Source organism: Mixophyes fleayi, chromosome 9 (assembly GCF_038048845.1).
Source record: "Mixophyes fleayi isolate aMixFle1 chromosome 9, aMixFle1.hap1, whole genome shotgun sequence".
Taxonomy (NCBI): Eukaryota; Metazoa; Chordata; class Amphibia; order Anura; family Limnodynastidae; genus Mixophyes; species Mixophyes fleayi.
Window position 1 is genome coordinate 118,872,764 of NC_134410.1, and position 27,497 is coordinate 118,900,260.

General features: G+C 44.1%; 1 protein-coding gene across 1 annotated transcript in view; it reads right to left on the minus strand.

The window, feature by feature from the left end:
- The window catches only part of MED27 (mediator complex subunit 27), a 182,354-nt gene that overhangs the window by 22,210 nt on the left and 132,647 nt on the right, over positions 1-27,497 (minus strand). Inside the window, exon 5 of the mRNA XM_075185275.1 lies at positions 2,267-2,374. Coding sequence (XP_075041376.1) covers positions 2,267-2,374 — 108 coding nt within the window. The remainder of the gene's footprint in view (positions 1-2,266; positions 2,375-27,497) is intronic.

A 27,497-nucleotide genomic window follows, 5' to 3' on the forward strand; every position in this document is an offset into this window, starting at 1 on the left:
TAGAAATCAGATTCCGACCCCTCCCTGACGGAGGGCCCCCTCCCAGACTAGTTCTACGCTCATCTTTGAAGTGGTAGGGAAGCAGGGATCAGAAATTACCCCAGAGACGGCTCTGGTGATCTTTGAAGCTCTGCTTTGATAGCTTTGTGCTTTTCACTTGCTGAGGTTTGGATGATGTGAGCAGCCCATTCCCTGGCTGATGTGGGGTAATTAATGAAGACGTAGTTTCAACAGACCCTGCCGCTGCTTAACAAAAGAATTCAATAGGGGATGCTTAGTTTCCCTAACTGTTACACTGAAGGATGTAGCTGTTACCTTCAATGCACTACAGAGCCCAGGAGAGATGGGATGTATCCTACAGAGATGCTGATTACATGGTACAAGCTAAATGCCCTCGGAGCACCTCACAGTACAATGAGCAGGAAGGAACCGCAATAGTATGAAAAATAAATCAGGGAGCTGCAGCAATGCTTAAAGGAGATGTACAGACGGCCAGGGGACATAATGCTTATTTAAAGTAAAGTATTAAAATAGCTTCCCATGAAAGCATTGGTAAAAATACACACACACACACTTATATACATAGTATATATACATAGTGTGTGTGTGTGTGTGTGTATATAATATATATATATATATATATATATATATATATATTTATATACACACACACACACACATTTATATATACACACGCTATGATTGACTTTATAAAATACAGAATAGAATGCAGAAACACACTTTATACACTCAAGAAATACTAATCACAATAACAAACATCTTTGCATTACACCTTACTAGTGAATGCCTATACAAGGTGACCTCATTTCAGATGGCTAACCACACTAACAATTCATTTCTATGTTGGGTACATAGCTCTGTCTTGCCCCTACACTCTGATTGGTTGGCACCACCCCCTCCTTCAATTTGATCGTCTTTCTCGGATGCAATTTAAAGGTATGTGAAATGCTGCTGGGGAAAAGAAGGGGGAGGGGGGGGGGGTTGCCCCCTTTCTGGATCCGCCACTGACGTTTGGTCATGGAGGCAGAATTTTGTCATGTGCATCAAACTTCCTGTCTGTACACTGACTTCTGGGCCTAACATGGTAAAGTAGATAACAAAGGTGCATACAGATTGGAATATCCTTGTTAGTTGTGGAACTTGTTGCAAGGATTTATTTATGCAGAATACATCCAGGACTTGTAGCATCCTCTATCAGGTCCTTCTCCCTTATAATTGTAGGTACCATACCATCCTTACCATACACAGCAGGATGCCAGGCAGAATTGCACGGTGGACAACCCTGGGGGCTCGTATCTCCCCCACTGCAGACTTTATCACATATACAATTCACCCAGCGTAGCGCTAAACGCAGCAGGCGGAGGTGAAACATCTGCATGCTAATTACACCTCCTGCAGCATCTCGGCTCATTAGAATGTGGCCTTTGGGTCTGTAAGAGCATTGTGCCAGCTATAATCAGTCAAGGAACCTGATTCCCATATTAATGTCTTTCCATACAGGAGGCAGCTTGGACAGAGCCCAGGAAGCGCTGACCAGTTAAACCGTTTCACACCCCAAGGTGTATTCTGGCAAGGTATAGGTTAAAGCTCTATGGCAATCACGTTTTTAACCCTTTCCCCCCTGCTGACAAAGCAACAACGCAGGATAAGGGGTTAGCCTTGCTGCTTTGCAGACGTTGTATCTCTCCAGCTGCTAAATTACCACGTCCAGCGCAGATTACACACCGCTGCATTACAGGTATCAGAGGCGTTAAAACTAAAAGCCAATTATATGAACACAGTCGGCTGTGAAAATCAAATTAATTTATTATCAGTAACAATGTTCCAGTGGACAAGAACGGTTTGTTTGTTTTCTTTAAAAAAAAAAAAAACCCAAACATATTAATCTGTTCCTGTCTGGCCTTTTGTTCATTAATAAATTTAGGGAACAGCTATCCCCGTGTAACCCCATTGTGACAATAATGTACAGACAGGAGAGGACTGAGCAAGCAGGGTGGGAGACGTGCGGATGACGGCTCTGCAAATATCACAAGCGCCTCAGTGAGATACTGTTTGCTGTGGCATAAGATGACCTCTTGATCGGGCAATTGCTGTCGCCAAGAGATAGCTGCACAGCAGACAGACAACAGGCCACGCCGGAGAGTGTGCAGTGTCTGTATTTAGGGATTCTAGAATTACTCTTCCATTCTTCTAGTTTATTCTCGTTATGTAGCAGACTTGTCGCGGACAGGTCAGCGCTCCTCACCTTGCCGTCTTCCGTGTAAACATTTTCATTGTAACCTTTCACTATGGTGCGGTCAATGAAGAGACTGCGCATCACCACGATCACTTTCAGAACTTTACCCAGGGTCACCTGTAGAGAGAGAACAGAGGGGAGGGGGGTTTAATGCAGGAAGGTGGAACAACAGAATTGGTACAATTACTGGACTAAAAGGACAGCTGAAAAGTCTCAGGTTCATGACATTATATTTGACAGCGGCGGAGAGACGGAAAAGCATCTCACAATCCACAGGTTGGTCTAAGGCGGTGGCTGCTACACTGACAACTCTGTATTAAGATATGATGGCTACGAGGTTGGCCAAGTGCCGGTATGGCACAACAACGAGAAAGGAGATTGATAATAGTACAAATAGAAAAACGAAGGAGACTCAAATCTAAGTAAACAGATATAAAAACATTTAAACATTTGTAGACCAGATGTGTCGGAGATGTCTTTTAGGAGGTAAAGGTGTCATGCCACAATGTTTTATTATTTCAACTAGATAAGACCGAAAAATGTAACGCTTCTTCGGATGTCTTCATGCTCCCCCTGTTCTTGTTACACCCTTTTCCTCGAAATAAATACATGAGATTTGCTTGGCGAAAACGAGGTCACAGCTTTATTATACAATCAATCTTTTGAAAGGTGGAAAAGAAAACAGCATCCGTCAGCTCCAGCCATAACTGTAATTATCACAACCAACAAGAGGGGGCGCTCAATGCCCCATGGCGTCTCCGGGCCTAAGTAATCTCATCCCCCTTAACCCAGGCTGCTTATAAGACCCTCTATAAAGGTGGTATCGAGCATTTTAGCCCCACTTTCAAAGGGGGGTATCCCCATGGCGCCCACTTGCGCCCCCCATGGCCGCTGACTGCAATGTTTTCCAACCTTGTTGTGTTTCATCTGCAAATGAAACACGTTAACATACAAAACAACTTATAACCTATCTGTGGTGTATGTGGGAGGGAATTCTGAAAAACAATTCTACTCTACACTCCTGGATTCCATTCATTTATCTTCCTGTAGTCGCCTCTGGCCGTCCCTACTACTGCTCCCTCCCTTCTTCCATTGGCTCCCTTCTAACTAGCTTCCCCTCTATCTCACATCTGATCTACCTAACCCAATACCCTTTACCCCCCACCCCCTCCTTCCTCTTTCTTAATTAGTGCAGAGCTGGCACAGCCATGGCGGTTATACTTCTTGGGTCCCAATCAGATCTAGGTCTTCGTTATGTGTGTGGTTTATTTCCCAATCATTTCAATAAAAAAAAAAAGTTAGATCATGGTTAGGCCTCTGATTTCAGCAAATTGTAACTCTCACAGCCCCATCTGACATACTGTAAGTCTATAGCAGCAGCTGCAGTTTGCCTGGCTGACGGGCACGCTTGGATATAGAATTAGGCACATGACACGAAAGTATTCAACATCACAAACTCAATTCTAAAATGACTTCCAATTAAGGCAAAGAAAACAATTTTTCTACAAACATACATATTTAATATAGTAATCTGTTAAAAACAACAATCAAGGGAAAAAACAAACAAATGATAAAATATAAAGGTAAATTAAATTAAGATAAGTATAGATATAAACAAGGATATTTTAAAGCACTCCCCCAACACCACCACCATCGTCCCTCGCCAGGGTTAAAGGGCTCACTGCATAAAATATAAATAAATGGCGATACCAAAGATCTAATTCAGCACATGCTAAAAAAAGGTGTAGAATATGTATGTAATAATAATAACAAACAATCTGCCAACTAGAGTTTTGCTCTGCCAAATCCGACACCGGAGTGCCGGACCTGCAATATTTCTGCAAATCCGTCCCTGGACTAACATCCAAACTACACTGAGGATTTACGAGTTCTTAACAAATAAGAGTAAAGTTACATAACAACTTTTGTTACTAATCATTTCTGGCAGTTGATATAAATTATATATATATTTTTTTTGTTATTCATTGATCTGTGCATTTTGGGGGGCAAATAAGTTCAGATTCTGTGCAATCCATCTGGCAGACTAATTAGCCAATGAAGTATCGTTACATGGCAGATATTTATATTCAGGTCAGGTCTACGGGACTGGCGGAAGGATAAAGGACTTTGTATCCTAGAAGGCTGACGGAAAGAGCCGCTTGGCACAGCCACGCGGTCCTCCCACTTGCAGGACTGGCTGCCCAAGTGTGCTGTGTTGTTATGCCAGTGCAGACGCGCCAGGTCTGCCTTGGGTCACTAGCGGCATGAATGGCTGCTGAACAGAGCTGGCACTGTGTGCACCCAGATGGCAGACTGAAAGGCTCGCTCCGTGCTGCTAAACTGGTCTCCGAAACTGTTAGGGAGTAATTCAGTGTAATGTCTATAGAAGGGTGGTATAATCCCATGCCTGGCACATCTATATTGATAATGTAGAAGATAGTTTAGCTACGTCTCCATCTATACCCTTCACAAGATCGCAGCTGGAGTTTTACAAACACTAATCTGATGTGAGTTATGTGAAAGATGCCTTAAGTATCTATAGGTAATGCTTGTAGAGCTGCCCGTGGTATTGCCCCGAGCACTGCCCTGCACTCACTCGCCAGATGAACGCAGCAGCACTTGTCAAAACCGCAGGGACTGTAATCACGGTAATTTTACAAACACTGAACGGGTCAAGGATGCAACAAGTTGGCACAAAATGGCCCATACATCACTATGAGCCTGGGGAAACGCACTGTGTGCTCACACACTGGGATGAATGATCTATAGGCAACACATGTTGGTTCACATTTTGTATGCAATCCAAGGCAATAAATGGTTGAGACAGAACTGCGAACAAGCCCTAAGGGGTCTATTATTAAGCGCAATCAGCCATAAAAAAGGAGAAAACAGCAGTTTTCGCAGTAAAACGGCCATCACACAATTTATGGCAGGAGATATCAAACAATTTTTCCTGCCATAACCCACTTAACGTTTCCTAAGGCAGTCCCCGTGGATTAATATGGGAACTGCGAAGATCTGCAATTCATTAAGCGTCGAAAAGCTCTGCTCTCAGAATGGCGTTCACTGTCATTTACTATGGGATCCAGCTGAAGTCTCTCCGGCTTCGCTGGATCCCTCGCCTGTGGAAGCGCTATACATATGCACACAGCACTACCTCCATCACTGGCAGCGCTAGGCTGCCGATAAATAGTAAACAGAGTTCATTGCTGGAGGGGGGACTTCGCCGGAGCTCCCGGAGCAGTCCTGGGATGTCAAATTACAGCGCTGCTTCACTATGCATCACTGCAACATGCACAATGATTTTTACTGCACCGTTTTAATAGAGTGCAATATATGGCACAATGCAGAAGATAACAAGAGAAATGACTGGCTGGGTGCACACTACAGTGTTTTCAGCAGATTATCTGGCCAATCAGACGATAAACGACTGATTGGCCTGATATCACAGTAGTGTGTACCCTGCAACGAGGAACGATCATCCTCCCAAAGCACATTGTATCGTTGAACGAGAATTGTAAACTTTAGGAAAAATCTTGGACAACGATAGAACAATGTCGTTTCAATTCTGCAGTGTGTATGCCCTCTGCAGAATTGGAACGACAATTCAGCTACATCACCTGCTCTCATCCAGAGGAGAGACAGAGAGGAGACCATGAGTTGCAGCCGACGGTTATGAAAGCTAAAGAGCACATATCTGAAGGGAATCGTGTAAAATGTTTTTAGTGTGTAGACATGAATCGGCATGCTCATCGGGACTTTTTTTCTTTCCGGTCCTGGGAAAAATGGCTTTATCAAATACATCGTTAGAATTTTCTTGACGTGTGTACCTTGTCTAAGACACATGAAGATGTCTCCTGTCCTGTTCACTATTATAAGATAAGATATTTCAGCAAATATAATCTGTTTACATATGAAACACGATTTTGCTTACATTACATTCTGGGATGTGGTGACTATATTAAGATCAGGGTAAAGCAGGGCCAGGAGAGGAACCCCGTCGTTGCCAAGTTGAATTTCTGCTATCTGGTCTGTGTAACATTTAACAATACACTATGGAAGGACCATGATCCCCAGGCGAGTTACTCTGCAACTGCTTTTCTCTTCTTTTTCAAAATGATGGCCAGTTATCAAAACGGTGTCACTCCGATGTCTGTGAATACCACCATTCTAGAACATAAGTTCAGGGTCTCTGATGCCTAGCTGCACGGATGTGATGTATCAACATTAATGTGATCAGGAACTGGGATCTCTGACACTTCTGGTTAAAGTGAAGATGTCCGTGGATTCATAATATATAATGTAATGCAGCCTCCTTTCATTGTCTCTGTTGCTTTAGTTGTCTATGAAACACTTATCCACAATTAAAGCCCACTGCTATGCAGGACGTTATCCCCGTTTAAGCTGAAATTGAAAACTGGGCTTCTCCTGGATCAACAGATAATTAACAGCTGATCTGATGGATGTTACTAGCTTTGTTAGACAACTATGTAAATATCACAGGCAGTAACACACGCAGCTATATGAGGCCACAAGCTAGCCTTACGGATATGTCCAAATGATCAAATTGATGTATATTCAAATTAAGATAATCGTTAATTCAATTATATGTAATTTGCCCAATACAAACCATACAATATGATTAGACATCATTTAAGTAAACACATCTAGCATCAGGACTCCTGGAGGCCCCGAATATTTTACAAGCAACCCTGGCAGCTCCTTCAGCTGTACCTATCCCTCCTCCTTCTCTCCCCCATATTAATTCCCAATGCTGGGAGGTGTATGCAGGTGGTAAGGGGGACTTTGCACGTCTTCCCATCAGGACAGCTAATAAAGTGTGACAGCGCTTTGGCAGCGGAGGGGACGCAATGACAGATCGACATCTTTGAAAGCCCCAAACGTATCTGTGCAAGAAGAAAAACTTTCTTAACCTCTCACGACGTGGAACATAAAATATAGATGCATCCAAACACTCCTTCCGCCCACAGCTTATTTTGTTAAATCCCCAAACTATTTTCTATCCGGAGCCCTAATCTAAGTTGCGGGTCACCAAACAATTATCTATCCCGCGTCCTTCCAATACACAGTAGGTCACAGAGTCCCGGAGGACGTACAGACTCGGTATCACCAGTGCAGACACGCGCCGGGTGTCAGGTGTACAACCTGCTTGTGCTCTAATTGTATTTGAGAGAATTGCAGGCGGCAAGAAAGGCTGCAATAAATACATAGTATCACACAAAGCAGGAATGTACAGAATCCAGCATTTACCAAGGGATTAGGAAGATGTGCAAGATTCTAATATGGCCAAAGTGACTTCACTGCAAAGGTCGATGATTGAGGTTAGGAGAATAAACTTTTACCACTGAAGCCTAAATCGTAGGGACACTTTCAAGAGATCTCAATGGGCGTCTCCTCAAAGGGGTTATAACCCCCTCCCCTTTAAATGCCGATTGCTGCTTTTATCAGTAATCAGCTGGGAAAAGATTGCAAATCAGAGAGTGAGTGTCAGTACTGTAGAGAGGAGGAGATGACTGGTCATCCTCTAGAGCAGGCCTGGCCAAACTGTGGCTCTCCAGGAGTTTGTGAAACTACAAGTCCCAGCATGCACTGCAAGCTACTGCCTGGCTATCTATTGGCAAAAGAATGCTGGGGCTTGTAGTTTCTCAACACCTGGAGAGCCATGGGTTGGCCAGGCCTGCTCTACAGTATTGAATGACCCTGTTACCTTTACAAAACTCTCCAGCGAATCGCTGTCAAAAGCAGCAATATATAAAGAAGGGCAAGGGAAAGAGAGTAACAAACCCTTTAAACGTCCAGCTATGGTGTGACTGGCATCAGGGCCACCAAACCTTAAAAAAAAAAGACATCCTGCAACATTCCTAATTGTAAACATTTGCATACTTTGAAGACTGAACATACCCCATTTGCTTTTTCTAATACTATTACCTCTTCTCTTCCACACAGCTACTGTAACCCTTTATATTACCCAGTCTGCTCATCAGGAATGTGGCTGGTGGACTAAATCATAAAGCACCCTGCCAGTCATTACACTGACTGCATGTTTCTGCCAGGATTCAATTCACAATTCCAGGTCTTAAAACTTTGCAATTTCATGCAGCCCAAACTGCCAAGTCAGGAACCTATAAAGAGGCACAATTTTGGTCCCTTGACTTCCAGTAGAATAATCGGTCTAGCAAAACTAAACATAACTTTTGAATTTACAAAGAGAAATAGAGAATACTACAGCTATCCTACATTCTGCACGGACGTTCCGAACCTCTTATGTACAGGCCGCACAAACAGACGTTACTACACAGATGTAAGTTTATAAGTAACCTCATCAGTGGCATTCAAATAGTAATTAGTAAGAGTGTCCATGATCTTATCTGTGTGGAGTTTGTATGTTCTTCCCGTGTCTGCGTGGGTTTCCTCCGGGTGCTCCGGTTTCCTCCCACACTCCAAAAACATACTAGTAGGTTAATTGGCTGCTATCAAAATTGACCCTAGTCTCTATCTGTCTCTATGTGTATGTTAGGGAATTTAGATTGTAAGCTCCAATGGGGCAGGGACTGATGTGAATGAGTTCTCTGTACAGCGCTGCGGAATCAGTGGCGCTATATAAATGGTGATGATGAGTGTCTGGCGTAACAAATATGAAGTATCTTCTACTTGGTCATGGGTGTGTGGGAGGCAGTAGAGGCTCAGCACAGTCTTACCTTCCTGGCCAAGCCCAGTATGTTTACGTGAGAAATCTGCTATCCCCACAATGTCAAACAAGGACACTGCACTTTTGTTAGACAAGCAAGAACAAGGGAACACACTAAATAAACTGCAGCGGGGTGGTAGGAGCATCCACAGCCCTAGGAGTAACTTTGAAGTGAAGAAAATGTGAGGTGCTGAAATATTAATTAAGTGCACATTACAATACATCGGATTAGAACTGGAGAGCTCCTCGCAGGGAACTTTTAAGGGAGTCAAGATTGCAAGCATTTCTCCTGGTCGCTAAACGGACTAATTACTTCCAAAACACCTCTCATTTGACAAGGGATCATCTGAGAAAAGTTTAGCTGCCTGCCTGTGGGGCTTGTATGCGCCTTAAACTTTGGTGACAGTATCTTTCCCTGGGGAGAGAATTGTTTTGGCAGTTATAAATATACATTTTGTTACATCAGTCTCTGTAACGAGGAACAGGCAGTTGTCTTTAATTCACACTGATCACTGCTAGCAGACTATATACCAACCATGTCTGCTGTTCATTTAAAGCAACAGTGCAAAAGAGAAAAAAAAAGTTACTAACAATAGAACTGTTATAGTTGAAGCCAAATTAAATTATTTCAGCAGTTTGTGCCTGTTATTGCAGTTTTTCTTAAGGTTAGGTGGTTGCTCTGTAATACAGTACAGCCTTACATAGTACTGTGCACTCTGGAATGCAAGATCTGTCTGCAATAAGCTAACTCCCATTCATGACCTCTTCCTCTCCCATTACTTTGGTCTCCTGGCCTTTACAGAAACATGGATCGTCCCTTCTAATACTGCAGTCTCCCACGGGGTCTCTTCTTCTCCCACACACCCTGTCTTGGGGACAGCCAAGGAGGTGTAGGTTTTCAACTGTCTCCTGGCTACAACTTCATTGTTATCCCCCATGAACCATCCCTCTCCTTCTCCTCATTTGAAGTTCACTTTATCTGTCTCTTCACCCCTCTCCACCTCTGTGTTGCTGTCATCTGTTGTCCCCCTGGCCCTTCCTCCCAATTTCTGGATAACTTTGGACCTTGTGTTTTCCCATCTCTGTGACACTTCCCACTCTCTGACCACAATCTCCTTTCCTTTACCCTCTCTTTACCTACTTCCCCCCTCTCCCACCCAAAGTTGCTCGCATGCAGCGTTCCATAAACAGAATTGACCCCATTATCTTTGCGTCATCCCTCGAAACCCCTCCTCGCTCCCATTTCTATCCTATCATGCCCCAATGCACTGTTTACAACTCCTCACTCTCTGTTGCCTTTGATGCAGCAGCCTTGGCCACCCCACTCTGTCTCTGCCAATCTCAACCCCAACCCTGGCACTCTCCTCTTACTCGTCTCCTCCAAAAGTGCTCCTGCTCCTCTGAACTCAAATGGAGGAAATCCCACCCCATCGCTGCATTCATCCACTTTAAATTCATCCTTTCCTCTTACTATTCTGCGGGCTCTCTTACTAAACAAACCTCTTTTACATCTCTCATCTCCTCCCTGTCCAATAAACCCCGACCATTAATTCTTTGCTGAATCCTCCCCCATCTCCTCCTCCATCACCGCTCTCGATTGCCTGCAGGGGGATATTTGAGAGGGTCAGGGGAGAAGATGGTGCAGGGGGATATGGGAGAGGAACAGGGGAGAAGATGGTGCAGGGGGATATGTGAGAGGGACAGGGAAGAAGATGGTGCAGGAGGATATGTGAGAGGGACAGGGGAGAAGATGGTGCAGGGGGATATGTGAGAGGGACAGGAGAGAAGATGGTGGCAGGGGCATAGGTAAAAGAAAGTTGTGAAGGGAGAGACAGCTTAAGAATGGGAATATCATGGATGCAGTCACCATAAAACAAAAGTAGTAATGAAGGATATGAATGCACAGCAGGGGACAAGTGTTAAAAAAAAATATATATTTTTCTTTCTCCATATCTAGGAGATGCTCTGGCTATAGCAGTCTGTAGGGAATACCAGCTACCACTTATATCTAGCAAATCTACATACCAAAAATAATCAGCATATCAATACAGACTACACACTAGACTGAACAGAAAAGACTAGGGGGGTAAATGTATCCAACCAACTAAACAGGAAAAGGGGATATGTTGCCCATAGCAACCAATCAGATTCTAGGTCATTCATGGACAGCATGTGGCCCTATGAGGCTTCACCTGTGGCCCCCAGGCTCCTTCCTTTTCTATTGTCAGTTAAAGCTTGTAACACTTGTGTAAAACACCTAATGTTACGTTATTACAGATAGGTGTCTCTTTCTTTGAATAACTGTATTGTTTTAAATTCTTACTGAGGTGAAGACTATGAAGAGCCACAATTCCCCTCATTGAAACTATATAAAGAATGTATTTTTTTTGATGAACCAAGATCTTATACATGTTGGTTTTTCTCAGTCCCATGCCAGGTGCCCTCCCGCTAGTTCAGCCTCATGTAGCGATCATTGATGCCTACAGTGAAGGCCACAGTCCATGCACACGTTGTTGGAAAACAGATAACAAAGCGTAGAGAAGAGTAGCATATGCTGCATCCGCAGACAGTCACGGACTATCAGCTTTAGCAGAGATCGGTGAACTCAGGGCCCCTCGGAACGAACAGGAAATGCTCCTGTCTGAAGCTCAGAGTCAATACCTTCGTCTGGCTGCTCTTATTAACGGTGAAATCCAAAAATGACAGTTCAGTAATAAGTCTAAATTATTATTTATTTTTTGAAATCACCGCCATTTGCCCAGGAGTTCCCCACAGTACCAGGGGAGGGATGGCAAATTTTAGCCCAGAAGTGCTCAAGACTCGACTCAGTAGCCTGTTTTAAAGGGGAAAAAAAAAGCAGGGGGCTCAGTGACCCAGCTCAAGGTAGCCCACTATGGGACCGGCCTAGGGGGCAGATGTCCCCCTATCCATGCATATTACTCTAAATCCAATCTAGATGCTTAAAATACAGGGTTTCTTATTTAATCAAAAATAAATTTTTATTGAGAAATTATTGCAAAGTTATGGGGCACAGAAAATAAGAAGGGAGGAAAACAATTAAAAAGGTTTAACATGCTAATGGGGGCCCGCCTCAAAAGTAAAAAAAAGTCTCTTTTAATCCCAGACCTGGGGTGAAAGGGTCTTCAGGCCACAAGACAAGAGGATACCTCCTTATCCCTGCTAAAGCCTCCCCAGGAACCTGGCCCCCTTCCTTTCGGCTACAATTATAAACATATCATCATCATCAGTTATTTATATAGCACCACTAATTCCGCAGCGCTGTACAGAGAACTCACTCACATCAGTCCCTGCCCCATTGGGGCTTACAGTCTAAATTCCCTAACACACACACACACACACACAGACAGACGGCAGAGAGAGAGAGAGACTAGGTTACATTTTGATAGCAACCAATTAACCTATTAGTATGTTTTTGAGTGTGGGAGGAAACCGGAGCACCCGAACATACAAACTCCACACAGATAAGGCCATGGTCGGGAATTGAACTCATGAGCGCTGTGAGGCAGAAGTGCTAACCACTGAGCCACCGGGCTGCCGTGACTTCTTGTAGCTTAACCCCCTGAACAGAGTATCAACTGACCCAGCCTCATCTCCAAGGCTTTTAATTTTACCCCATGGGTGCAGAGAGATGGAACCTGGGTCTATCAGCTCCCTCCTCTATGTACGGTCTCAGTATAACTATTGCGTACATTATATTTTAAAGACTTTCTTTTATTGTCAGTAAAACCCCAGGTGACTGCTTACAAGTGGATTACGTCAACCTTGGTGGAGCTACTGCATATGTGATTTATGGTCAACTAACCAATAAGGCAACTCGTTTATTTATAAATCAAAAAATCCATGTTCTGTTCACAAAATAAAATATCCATTTAAAAAAAGGACTAATATTTTAATTACGTTTCAGGGAAAATACGAGATAAAAAATGTTACTAATATTTCCCGTCAAAACTAATTGCTGCTAAACCCGCTCACAGAATTCCATCTCAGCGATAGTAATTTCTAAATAAACTAATTTATTGGACATTTGTTAGCAGAACATTACAACTCAATTATTAAACAGAAAAATATCATGTACGTAGCGTTGAGTCTCTTATTTTTCTATACAATTAAACATCTGCAGCGCAAATAATTCTGCACATTGCGATACTAACCCCCCCGCTGGCCAATTAAGTATAAAACATGATAGAATACTTGCGCGGCTTTACCGGCGCCAAAACCATGCAAGCTTTTGTTTTATTCTGCAAAAGGACTTGTCGGAATTTTCATTTTTTTTTCCAAAACAGACAATTATTCAGAATAGCGTCTGAATAAGATGAAATTCCTGCTAGCAACGCCGTACACAAATTCAGTGTAAAGAAAGAAATCAAAGTCAAGAGTGTGTAATTAACTATGTGGAGCCTCAGAAAGTCTTCTGCTTGAGCCATATTAGTGATGACAGCCTCCTTCTCGCAGAGGAGAAACTTTTCCCATTACGTCTTAAACTTGTTCCGTCAATACCCTGTTAGACAGGCCTTTGCTTTTTAATATTTCGCCTGTAGGACGAGAGCCAACTCGACCTTGATGTGGAAAATTTTAATTCAAATCAATACATGTGCAAGGTCATTTTTAAATTCAATTAATATGAATGAAAATGTATGCCTGGCTGTTCCTGCAGGAGGAAAGTGGAACCGTTCAAACTTGTTTATTTTAATGTTATTTTAATTTCAACAAGTGAAAAGACGGCTAAAAAATACATAATCAAATTGAGGTTAACAAACTAGTCACCTAGAAAATCACCAGCAACACAGATTAACTTATCTTTCATCAAGTCGTCTTAGAATCCTTAAAATAATATTCTTTTGATCCTAGAAAATATATGGTATACGCTTGTGATGTTAGGGGTACATAAATACTAACAAAGAGAAAAGTAGTGCAGTGATTGAAGCAGCAATCCTATGAAACAATGAGCTGTGTGCGCTGTTTTTTTGTAGTCACTGTGGCAAACTATAAGAAGAATGTTAGAATGTTGATATTTACCATTTTTCTTTTTTTGTTTGTTTCCAGGCTGCTATTAAGGATTAGTTACTCTGGACTGTCATGGCAACCACAGGCACATAGCACACAATGTAGTGAGCAGAGAGGCTTTGGAAAGCCCTTCTGAGCTCTGTGTGCACTGCGACATACTTCTCCCCTTTCTGTCATCACATGACATGCTGAGAGCTGTGAGCCTGTGTCTGTGCAGCAGACTGTCTGGCAGCCATTTTTGTTTGCCAACCAAAGAGGTTTTGAAGAGAAGATAATGATTTGCAGAAGGATTGCGAAGAAAAATGAGATGCCTGCTAAAAAGGTGCTTAACTTGTATTTAAAGAAATTAACAAAAATCTATGTGGGATTGCTAAGCAGGACGGAGAGACATTTCAGAAATCTGGTACAAAACAAAAATGTATTAATGTTCTTAGCAACAAGAATCTAAATCCATTTTCTAGTACAGCAGTTTTCTTAAAAATCCTACTGGGAGATTTTCTGGAGCCCATACTTCCAGTGATCGAATCCTATTGTTGTCTCTCAATGGATAAATCACTCTGGGATCTATGTCCCAGGGACCAAAAACTAGAATGTAAGCTCACCTGGGCAGGAAAACTGCATAAACAACAAATAAATACAAATCAGTTTTAAAATGTGCTATGCCAATGGTAAAATATGACAAGTGATAAGGCATTTTATAGCCCTTTGTGAAAAACATTTGCACATTATGTACATGCTAAAATAGTTTAGAAAGCATAGTGCTGTATTTTTCACATTCATCATGTCAATGGCCTATTCATTCCAGTGGAGTTGTATTCTAGATGTTGAAACTCCATTGAATTGAATGGGCCACTCACGTGAATGGAGCTTACCAGCATTGCTAATTTTCCCCTGATCACATCAAGAGATTAATTAATCTTTAATTATGAGTGAGCAGAACAATGAATTCCCCTTGCGCTCCTTACCAGCAAAACACATTGTTGTTAGCTTGAGAAAACACTTGTGATTGGCCAATTGACTATGGGAACTCCTGGCCAACTCTAATACGTTTTTTTATGTCTTTTTTTTATTTCAGGACCTAATGTAATATTATTTATGCACGTCTATATATATATATACATATATATATATATATATGAATGTCATGTTATATATCTATGTTAGACACTGTACGCATATCACTCAATTGTCAGGCGCCGTTCCCGCACTCATCATCGGTGCCAGGGACGGACGCCTACCTATGCCGGAAGCTTGGTCCGTTGCTAGGCAGTGGGACGCCATCCTCTTCCTTCAGGATCTTTTCATTCCTGTGCGCATGTGAGTCCGCTTGCGTCTCCGTTGCCAAGCAACGGGACGCTTCTCTGCACTTCCTGTCGGCGGTCAGCTGTTCAGGCCGTCGCCTCCACTCCCACCAATCAGGGAATGGGCATCACTATTTAACCTGCCTCTAACAGGTAGGTAGCTAATTTTTAATGTGACAGATAAGGACGAGTGCTGGCAACAACTGTGTTATTTGAGAAGTCTCAATCTAGCTAGGGCTCATTCACACCAATGCTTTGTAATGTAGTGTGGGTGGATCACTTATAAATAACGTATTGTATAAATGTATTTAAATTAATAGCACAGTGCGCCAATTTATATGGTTGCAAAAGTACCAAATTTGTATTGGTATGTATTTTGTATGGAAATTGCATTGGTTTCTGAGACAGTATGTCATGATTTTGTTTTGTAACTTTTCTAGCTGAAATCCCAATTAGGCTGATTAAACCTTTTCCATCTGTGAGTGACCAACAGGTCTTTTAGCATGAAAGCAAAGCAGGCGGCCATTGCCTGTTAACCATGTAGCTCCAAGGTTAGAGGATACATCCGAATGGTAATTATGGAATGTGATATATTAGACATTGCAGTGCCAGCTGGGACAGGGGCTGGGTTACCACCTGCCCACATGAATTTCAGAATCTGTGTAAAAAGAGCACTGTTTAACTATATAATGTATCATTCAATCTGTAACTTCTGGAAAGATCGCTAGTACCACAAACTGGCGTGTAAATATCCTTATAAGGGCTAGTTGAGCTATTAAAACATCACTGCTTCAAGATCCTGCTTTGACGCCCACCTACCTGCTGTAATTCCTGTGACATACAGAATAGACCAATCTCATCCTCTATCAGTCTATTCTGAGGTTGGGACCAAGCATCCAGTACCAACGCTCTGCCCACTACCCTGCAGCTCTGGCCAATGTGATAGGCTAGGGGGAACCATCCACAGCAACCCTGATCTGAAGGAAGAGGTCAAGCGTAAAAGCAAAGGGGGTACACTAGCAGCGAGATATACCCAGAAGGAAGCATTTCTAGGTGCCAGCAAAGGAGCCTAAATTGGCAGCAGCAAGCCGCTCCTACTGCACTTATAGGGGCTCAATTTGGGATAAAGAAAGGGGACGGTGGCAAGGAAAGCCCAGCCGGTCCCTAGCAACATGGACAGGGTGGAATAGGGGCTCCATCCTGTCACATGCAGTTTATAGGTTCTATTTAACATTCAAAAATATATATTGTTCTTAATGGAGCTCAGTACAGAAACTCCGGTGTGCGATTTTCATGCGTTAGAGTGTTTTTCAGTTCATACAATTAAAGACCAGATCAGCACCGCAAATAAAGCCACACAAGATACGTCTGCTGTTTTGGATGCGTTGTATTTTTGTTGAGACACAAACGGCACTGGTGTGAACGAGCCCTTCATCAGAAGCTGCGATACCCTTGCGGGTTGCCACACTGATAGGGTTAGAACCAACTGTAAACGGGAGAGGTTTAGAAGTGAACTGCTACAAACTTCTGCTACTCATAAAACAGAGAGTACAATTGTATTTGATAATTCCTGAAAGAAACTGAATATTTCAATCTTTTTAACGTTAAAGAGGAGCTGGGGTAACATCTGCAAACACCGAGCAACGAGCTGCAAGGCAAGCTCACCACCCTCATCTTGTGCCTGCTGTTCTCCTTCAATCTACCCTACAAATGCACACTTCTATTTGAGGAGAGTTGTTTGTAAATAGCAAGATAGCTTGCAATTAAGCCATTAGCCGCTAAAACAAACAAGCATACTAATTAGTGTCTTTACTGGAATGGTTTAGAGGAGAGCTTGGCATTTGCCTTTCATTAATCTAACTTAATTGCAAGAGTGCATATTATGAGAGCAAAGTCAACATGGGTGGCAGGGCAAGATTGGGGGGGGGGGGAGCGAGGTTGGCAAGGGCTATTGTGCTAGGTAAACACCAGTAACAGCAATTATCCCTTTATTTCTCCGTAAGGTTACCCGAAAGGTTACACAGTACCAGCAGTCTCACCTAATGAGCCATTATACAAGGTTTAGCTCTGTGCAGATGGGGGATGGGGATGCTCAGACCTGTGATGAGCTCATCAGCAACGTTAAGACCTGGGAAGTGCAATTTTAGGGAAGTCTGGTGTGGCTCAGAAAGTTATTTGCAGGGTAATTTTACCTGTTTATAAATGTGATGCTTGTCTGGCTCAATACAGAACATTAGATCTAGTACAGCTAGTACAGAATGAGAGACAGCCTGTGGAACTCCAGCTGTTGCCTGCAACTGCCATGTACAAAGGAAGAATAGTACAGCTACTCAATATAGAAAACACAATCTCTAGTTCTGATCCGTGCCAGCGTGTTGGTTTGCTTCAGTGTACAGAGAAAGGAGCAGGTTTCCTCTCCCCCATATCCTGACATCTCTAGCTGTGGATTTGGCCTTTTTACCAGGACACACTGGTGCACGAGCTTTCCAGGGATAAAACCTTGTTTAAAAACAAACGTAATCTAATTCCGAAGGGAAGTAGTGTTCTAACTTGGGGGCACATTTTTTCATTATTCACATAAAGTGAAAAGTAGTTTTCAATCCTTATCGCAATGATAAGGATTGAACTACTTCTCACATTTATGTACAGCCGTGCAGAGAAACAGCAGTTCCGAAAAACTGCTGTTTCAGTGATAAAAAAAAACATACTTACCCCCCTCTTCGGAAGCGCTGTCTTCGGGTCTTCTCTTCACTCTTCAAGTGCGCATGTCCAGTTCCAAGAACTGGACATGCGCACACAGATCCCCTCTCTGTCTCTGCAACGATAGTTGCAGAGAGAGCGCGCTGAGTGACAGGGAGGGATCATGTGATCCCTCCACACATGCGCTGTCCAGCTCTGCTCTCCGGAGCAGAGCTGACAGCATTAGATTTCCTCATGTACGCCAGCTTCAGCTGGCGTACATTAACATGACAAGTTCCCGAAAAAAAATTTTTTTCGGGACTTGTTAGATTGCGGCCAGGAGCAGTCACCATTCTGTTGAATGGTGACTGCTCCCAAAAACGAAGAGGAGTGCAAAGGACATCCTCAGACATGACGGGACCCACAGTAACATGCATGCTGAATTCACAGGGAAATGTTGATTTCTGTAATCAGTCTGTTGCTATGAAAAAATGATAGTGGTGTAATCAACATCCCCATGCATAACGGGAAGGTGTAATCCCTGTTTCGAGGAGGAGATATGGCAGTGTAAACCCAATTTCTATGGGTATTACACAGTGTGTAATCCTCTTTTAGATGCTTCAGTATAAATACAGTTTCCACAGGATCCTAGGATGAAGGTGACAGTATTCTATAGGGAGTGTAATGGGGGTAAAGGCAGTGTTTCTATCAGAGGTTGCACTGGGGGTAAAGGCAGCATTTCTATCAGAGGCTGCACTGGGGGGTAAAGGCAGTAATTATATCAGAGGCTGCACTGGGGGGTAAAGGCAGCTTTTCCATCAGAGGCTGCACTGGGGGGTAAAGGCAGCATTTCTATCAGAGGCTGCACTAGGGGGTAAAGGCAGCATTTCTATCAGATGCTGCACTGGGATAAAGGCAGCACTGGGGGTAAAGGCAGCATTTCCATCAGAGGCTGCACTGGGGGTAAAGACAGCGTCTCTATCAGAGGCTGCACTGGGGTAAAGCCAGCGTCTCTATCAGAGGCTGCACTGGGGTAAAGCCAGCGTCTCTATCAGAGGCTGCACTGGGGTAAAGCCAGCGTCTCTATCAGAGGCTGCACTGGGGTAAAGCCAGCGTCTCTATCAGAGGCTGCACTGGGGTAAAGCCAGCGTCTCTATCAGAGGCTGCACTGGGGGTAAAGCCAGCGTCTCTATCAGAGGCTGCACTGGGGTAAAGCCAGCGTCTCTATCAGAGGCTGCACTGGGGTAAAGCCAGCGTCTCTATCAGAGGCTGCACTGGGGTAAAGCCAGCGTCTCTATCAGAGGCTGCACTGGGGTAAAGGCAGCGGCTCTATCAGATGCTGCACTGGGGTAAAGGCAGCGTCTCTATCAGAGGCTGCACTGGGGTAAAGGCAGCACTGGGGGTAAAGGCAGCACTGGGGGTAAAGGCAGCACTGGGGGTAAAGGCAGCACTGGGGGTAAAGGCAGCACTGGGGGTAAAGGCAGCATTTCCATCAGAGGCTGCACTGGGGGTAAAGACAGCGTTTCTATCAAAGGCTGCACTGGGGGTAGAGGCAGCATTTCTATTAGAGGCTGCACTGGGTGTAAAGACAGCGTTTCTATCAGAGGCTGCACTGGGGGGTAAAGGCAGTAATTCTATCAGATGCTGCACTGGGGGGTAAAGGCAGCTTTTCCATCAGAGGCTGCACTGGGGGGTAAAGGCAGCATTTCTATCAGAGGCTGCACTGGGTGGTAAAGGCAGCATTTCTATCAGAGGCTGCACTAGGGGGTAAAGGCAGCATTTCTATCAGATGCTGCACTGGGGTAAAGGCAGCATTTCTATCAGAGGCTGCACTGGGGGGTAAAGGCAGCATTTCTATCAGAGGCTGCACTAGGGGGTAAAGGCAGCATTTCTATCAGATGCTGCACTGGGGTAAAGCCAGCGTCTCTATCAGAGGCTGCACTGGGGTAAAGCCAGCGTCTCTATCAGAGGCTGCACTGGGGTAAAGCCAGCGTCTCTATCAGAGGCTGCACTGGGGGTAAAGCCAGCGTCTCTATCAGAGGCTGCACTGGGGTAAAGCCAGCGTCTCTATCAGAGGCTGCACTGGGGTAAAGCCAGCGTCTCTATCAGAGGCTGCACTGGGGTAAAGGCAGCGGCTCTATCAGATGCTGCACTGGGGTAAAGGCAACGTCTCTATCAGAGGCTGCACTGGGGTAAAGGCAGCACTGGGGGTAAAGGCAGCACTGGGGGTAAAGGCAGCATTTCCATCAGAGGCTGCACTGGGGGTAAAGACAGCGTTTCTATCAAAGGCTGCACTGGGGGTAGAGGCAGCATTTCTATTAGAGGCTGCACTGGGTGTAAAGACAGCGTTTCTATCAGAGGCTGCACTGGGGGGTAAAGGCAGTAATTCTATCAGATGCTGCACTTGGGGGTAAAGGCAGCTTTTCCATCAGAGGCTGCACTGGGGGGTAAAGGCAGCATTTCTATCAGAGGCTGCACTGGGGGGTAAAGGCAGCATTTCTATCAGAGGCTGCACTAGGGGGTAAAGGCAGCATTTCTATCAGATGCTGCACTGGGGTAAAGGCAGCATTTCTATCAGAGGCTGCACTGGGGGGTAAAGGCAGCATTTCTATCAGAGGCTGCACTAGGGGGTAAAGGCAGCATTTCCATCAGAGGCTGCACTGGGGGTAAAGACAGCGTTTCTATCAAAGGCTGCACTGGGGGTAAAGGCAGCATTTCTATCAGATGCTGTACTGGGGGTAAAGGCAGCGTCTCTATCAGAGGCTGCACTGGGGGTAAAGCCAGCGTCTCTATCAGAGGCTGCACTGGGGGTAAAGCCAACGTCTCTATCAGAGGCTGCACTGGGGGTAAAGCCAGCGTCTCTATCAGAGGCTGCACTGGGGGTAAAGCCAGCATCTCTATCAGAGGCTGCACTGGGGTAAAGCCAGCGGCTCTATCATAAGGCTGCACTGGGGTAAAGGCAGCGGCTCTATCAGATGCTGCACTGGGGTAAAGGCAGCACTGGGGGTAAAGGCAGCATTTCCATCAGAGGCTGCACTGGGGGTAAAGACAGCGTTTCTATCAAAGGCTGCACTGGGGGTAAAGGCAGCATTTCTATCAGATGCTGTACTGGGGGTAAAGGCAGCGTCTCTATCAGAGGCTGCACTGGGGTAAAGCCAGCAACTCTATCAGAGGCTGCACTGGGGGTAAAGGCAGCATTTCTATCAGATGCTGTACTGGTGGGTAAAGGCAGCATTTCTATCAGATGCTGTACTGGGGGTAAAGGCAGCGTCTCTATCAGAGGCTGCACTGGGGTAAAGGCAGCGGCTCTATCAGAGGCTGCACTGGGGTAAAGGCAGCGGCTCTATCAGAGGCTGCACTGGGGTAAAGGCAGCGGCTCTATCAGAGGCTGCACTGGGGTAAAGGCAGCGGCTCTATCAGAGGCTGCACTGGGGTAAAGGCAGCGGCTCTATCAGATGCTGCACTGGGGTAAAGGCAGCGTCTCTATCAGAGGCTGCACTGGGGTAAAGGCAGCACTGAGGGTAAAGGCAGCATTTCCATCAGAGGCTGCACTGGGGGTAAAGACAGCGTCTCTATCAGAGGCTGCACTGGGGGTAAAGGCAGCGTCTCTATCAGAGGCTGCACTGGGGTAAAGCCAGCGTCTCTATCAGAGGCTGCACTGGGGGTAAAGGCAGCGTCTCTATCAGAGGCTGCACTGGGGTAAAGCCAGCGTCTCTATCAGAGGCTGCACTGGGGTAAAGGCAGCGTCTCTATCAGAGGCTGCACTGGGGGTAAAGGCAGCGTCTCTATCAGAGGCTGCACTGGGGTAAAGCCAGCGTCTCTATCAGAGGCTGCACTGGGGTAAAGGCAGCGTCTCTATCAGAGGCTGCACTGGGGTAAAGGCAGCGACTCTATCAGATGCTACACTGGGGTGGTAAAGGCAGCATTTTTATTGGGTGTTTCAATAAGGGGAAATCTACAGACCAAGTTGTTGTATAGAATATATATAGTATAGGTGCCGCATCGTCTCCATTTCATATTACTAATGGTACTCGACAGGGCTGCCCACTTTCCCCCTTGCTGTTCGCTCTCACGATGGAACCACTGGCGTCACGTATACGCAAGAACCCGACAATCTCTGGAATTCAAATGGGGACGACTGATTATAAGATATCCATGTACGCAGACGATATTCTTCTTACAGTTACCAATCCCCTCGCCTCCATTCCATCTCTTCAAAAAGAACTCGTTGACTATGGTGCAGTATCCAACTTCAAGATCAACATAGACAAATCGGAAATTCTCCCTCTTAATCTTCCTCCCCAACTATTAGATACCCTGAAAAACCAAACAAATTTCCGATGGCAACGAGATAAACTAAAATACCTGGGAATTTACTTAACGACCCATTATAATCAGATATATGCAGCTAACTTCCCCAGGCTTTTAGACTCACTCAAGCGTGATCTTGAAAAATGGGATAAGCTATATATCTCTTGGCTCGGCTGCATAGCGGAGGTAAAAATGAACCTCTTGCCACAAATTCTTTATTTGTTTCAAACCCTACCCGTTCGTGTACCCTCTCTTGCGCTACAGACCCTCCAGAAGCAAATTACCAGATTCGTTTGGGCAGGCAAGCGACCCCGAATAAGAGCCTGCACGCTCTTCCGACGAAATTTAGAAGGAGGAGTAGGCCTCCCAAACATCTCCAAATACTATAATGCTGCACACTTAACCCAGCTAGTTTTATTTCACTCTCCACCTTCCACTAGGCTCTGGGTAGACATTGAGGCTACCTTTTTGCACTTACTCTCGCCCTATACATTACTTTGGATGTCAATCAAACACAGACCGCCACTCCCGTTGCTCTTATCCGCCACCCGTTTCTCCCTCCAGATGTGGGACTACAGTACTCGCACGTTTCAGCTAATAAAAAACCCGGAAGCCATGTTTCCACTGTGGAACAATCCAGCTTTTCCACCAGGACAACAACACTCCTCTTTTCATCACTGGTCCCGACGAGGTCTAAGATTCATTACTGACATAGCGCCCATGCGGATATTCTACTGGTTTAATCTCTACTTTTTACAGCATCATGGTGGCATTTCGTCAACCTGCCAAAGATCGCTATGAGCTGAAGTGGGAAGAAGACCTTGGCGTGGAACTAGAGGTAGAAGAGTGGGCTAAGATCAGGTCACGAGTCGCTAAGAGCTCTATCTGTGTCCGTACTAAAGAGAACTCGTATAAGCTGTTATATAGATGGTATTTAGTCCCAACCCACTTGAAAGCCATATATCCTGATTCCTCTAGTCAATGCTGGAGACTCTGTGAGCAGGAAGGCTCATTCCAACACATCTGGTGGTCCTGTCCGAGACTTGTGGAATTCTGGCGGAAAATTCACAACTTAATTGATAGTCACCGCAGTAAAACTCCCCTCCTGCCCCTCATACTCACTATTGCATAGGCCTGTACCGGACGTTAACAAATATACAATGGCGCTTATAGGCCATATACTTAATGCAGCTAAATGCGCAATAGCAGCAAATTGGAAACACCCAGAATCCCCATCGCTGCCCGAAATTATCAACAGAATTTGGCAGACCTATAGTTGTGAACACATTACAAGCATTCTCAATGACCGTCCCAATAAATTTCGTGCGATTTGGGATCCTTGGCTCGCCTCCTGTGGGACAGAACAGCCAAGACCGGATCAGAATGGAGACTAATGTCCACAGCGTCAGAAGACGCTCAATATATGGTATGTACCTATAATACATTTAGATGCCAAGTCAGGTGTCCCTTCTCCCTCCCCCTCTTACCATACTAACATTTTTTCCTTCCCCTTCCCTTTTCCCTCCCTCCCCCTGCTCTTTCTTTTCTTTCCCTTTCTCGGTTTTTATTTTTATTGATAAAGTTTACATTGTTTTTCTACTTCGCAATGTACTTGTTGTTTGACCAATGTAACTTAACCTTTAAACATATTTTATTAGGGAGATTTTTCAAAAACAGTGTAAAGAAAAAAAAAAAAGAATATATATAGTATATCTGTAATCTGCAATCATGCAAAATCACTAATTTTTTGGGGTTACATATTAAAAAATAATAAAATGCCTATAGACAACAGTTCATAGATCCACTACAAGGGTAAAGTATATTGCAGACCTAGTCAACAGAATATTTTGTGCTTAGAAGTCAGTGAGATTTTAACATCTTCCTGTCCTTATAAAAATAGGATCATGGAAACAAATGTCTTTCTATTGCTGAATCTGCAACTGGGAAAGAGCAACGCGGAGCTTCCCGACACCTATGTCCCTTTTTCTTAAACGTTTGTAGCAACCTTGTGAAAAGCAGGTAATGACTGTTATAACAGGAGTAAATACACAGAGTGAGCTGTGAGCTCATACAGAGCGCTGGAAGGGCTCCTGGAATGCGGAATGATTTAATTAGATGTGCTTGCAGAAATGCCTCAGTATGATTCTCATTAGGATACATTAGCAAGATCGGAGCAAGTGTTGGCACACTCTTAATTAAATACGGGTGCGAGAGAGTATCAAATTATGCGCTTCACATCTTGCAGCCTTTTGGAGCCATTTTCTGTAATCAAAACAGCATTACAAGGATCTTAACACGCTGCCACCTAGGGGTGGAGAACAGAGCCGCACCTTCGATTTCCCAGAAGCTGCAACTGAAGGAAGTACGAATGGAATTTTGCAGGCCAATGTTTTTGGCTCATTGGATAATTGGCTCCAGACTTGATGAGTGGGGAGACCGTAATCCCCCAATACTTGTGGAGCATGAATAGATCAGAAAACCTAAGCACTGTTCACGGTGGCTCAGTGGTTAGCACTTCTGCCTTGCAGCACTGGGGTCATGAGTTCAATTCCCATCCATGGCCTTATCTGTGAGGAGTTTGTATGTTCTCCCCGTGTTTGCGTGGGTTTCCTCCGGGTGCTCCGGTTTCCTCCCACACTCCCAAAAGCATACTAGTAGGTTAATTGGCTGCTAACAAATTGACCCTAGTCTGTGTGTCTGTCTGTCTGTGTGTGTGTTAGGGAATTTAGACTGTAAGCCCCAATGGGGACGGGACTGATGTGAGTGAGTTCTCTGTACATCGCTGCGGAATTAGTGGCACTATATAAATGGTGATGATGATGATGTTGAGGTAATAAATCTCCACTAATGCAGAATGCCTTGGCAAGACGGAGTTGCCTATATCAACCAACCAGATATTGAATTCATTTTCTAGAGTTATAATCTAGTTGCTATGGGCAACTACATTTTTTTTATTTTCATTGTTCACATTTCTCATTAGTTTCTGCAGCAGACATTTTTATCCAGTGGTCTGTCAGTGACATTATCAGGAAAGAAAAAAATAAGAGTGACATAACTCTGGGAGATGATGTGCTAACACAAATGTAATACAGGCGTTAGACCATATGTAATGACAGTCTGGCCACTAGGTGGCAGCATTCCTTCAACGCTTGTGGATTCAATTGAACTAATAATTATTTAACTAACGTCCATGTTTTAATGAAATTAAATAAAACATTTCCCCATAAACAGGGTGTACTTTTCCATAACTCATGCAGCTCAATTAAAAAGCACAAAGTTTTAGATAAACCAGTGTTAAAGTAAAAATTGTCTTTTTTATTTATATGTATTTTTGCAATAACCAGCCTATTTATAAACATCATTAGTTATGGCAGATAACATGTTATTCTCTCCAATAAATCCTGAGACAATTCTATTGCATAACCATTCTGCACTACAGTCTGTTTTTGCTAAAGTGGTAAAGAATCTCATCAGCATATAAATGAAGTCTATAAATTCACTATGAGCTATCCCTGAGGCATGAGGCACGGTGACTGTCATATGTGCCTCATGCCTCCACTTATTCCTAGTGACGTTGTGGCTGAAGTTATGAGGTTACGCAAACATGAAATAACCAACATCTGGAGAGTACACCATATACACAAAGAAAACGGTATTGCAATGACACAAACAGTTGACCATGATGTATTTTTATATTGGTACTGTCTCCATAAAGCATCACATATACACAATTAGTTGTCCTCCATTTAGAATCGGACGTCCTTGACCCTACACAAACTCTTTTAATTAAAGCCTCCTCTCCGCCATCAATCACCATATGCTACAACCACATCTACAGAGAATCAAGATCTGTATTGTCTATTCCCCCAGGTCAGACCTAGACAATTAGTGGCTTTCCAGCATTCAAGAAGAGTCACATCTAGCAAACTATAGTAGAGTCCAGTGCCCATCTCAAGGCAAGAGTACTTTACCAGAGCATGAAATATCCTTCTATCCAACACTGGGGGTATGGTATTCCTGTGGCTTTTGAATGCTATGGTGAGGATATCAATACAAACCAACTACGTAGTGTACACTGTGCATGTTCTGAAAGCCGCTACACGCACATTAAACTTATCAGTACACGCCTTCCAGCAATATTTACTGGTTATTTTGTTTTCTCTTCCTTCTGTGTTTTTCACCAAAAGCTTTAAGTCACCCAGGCATTACTATGTGCCTAGCCCTGACACAGGACACACCTCAGAGGCTCAGCACATTGGATGAACAGAGCAGTTTGGTGTCAAAAAGCAACAAATATAAACTCTGACGGGTAGATAGAAATATTGGTGTGAAAAACACAGTACAAAAAAGAAAACAAAGTGATGCATATTAAAGGTTGCAAGAAGGTATAAATACACAAATTCAAGTTGTCTGAAGGCAGGGCCGTAACTAGGGCTGTGCTACAGGGGCGACCGCCCAGGGCGCAACGCTGAAGGGGGGCGCAATTTAGGGATATTTAGATTATTTGGTTAAAACTGAGGGCTAGGGGGCGGCATTTGTCTTTTTCGCCCAGGGCGATAGAATTCTAAGTTACAGCTCTGTCTGAAGGTGAAATGCCTTTTGAAGATACAGCATGGAATAACAGAGTACAGACTAATGCCTTGCTATGCAAGGACACCAACACTCCGAATGCTTACACACAAAGCTGTAATATCAAAGTAGGACCATGACAATAACCCCAAATGACGTCGACAAGTGTAGTCCTCTGATCAGGCACATCAGACCCCTTAGGGGGTTGGATCAGAATGCTCAGACTTGGCCAGGTGTGCGCTGTATGTCAAATTATCCACCTTACAAAAGAGATTTGAGCAATATGTTATGCGTTTACCAAGGCATAAATGGAATGTAATGAGAAAGCAGGATTCATTATTTAACAGCCCCCAGTGTAAGCACATCCACTCACTTCTAGACCTTGCCACAGTAGCCTGGTTAGGAGAGGGCTGGATGAAGGGATTTAATGCAATATGTAGACAGAGCAGGTTTTACCGATTCTCAGTAAGATCTTCATTTAACCCAGAAAAAACCAACATGATACAAACAGCAAATATGTGGGAAACACACAGCAACCAATCAGAAAATAGCTTTGATTTCCAGGGTTGACTAAACAAATGAATACTAATTTCTGATTGGCTGCTAGGATGTACAGCCTGTGCATTGTGCAAATACATTTTCCCTA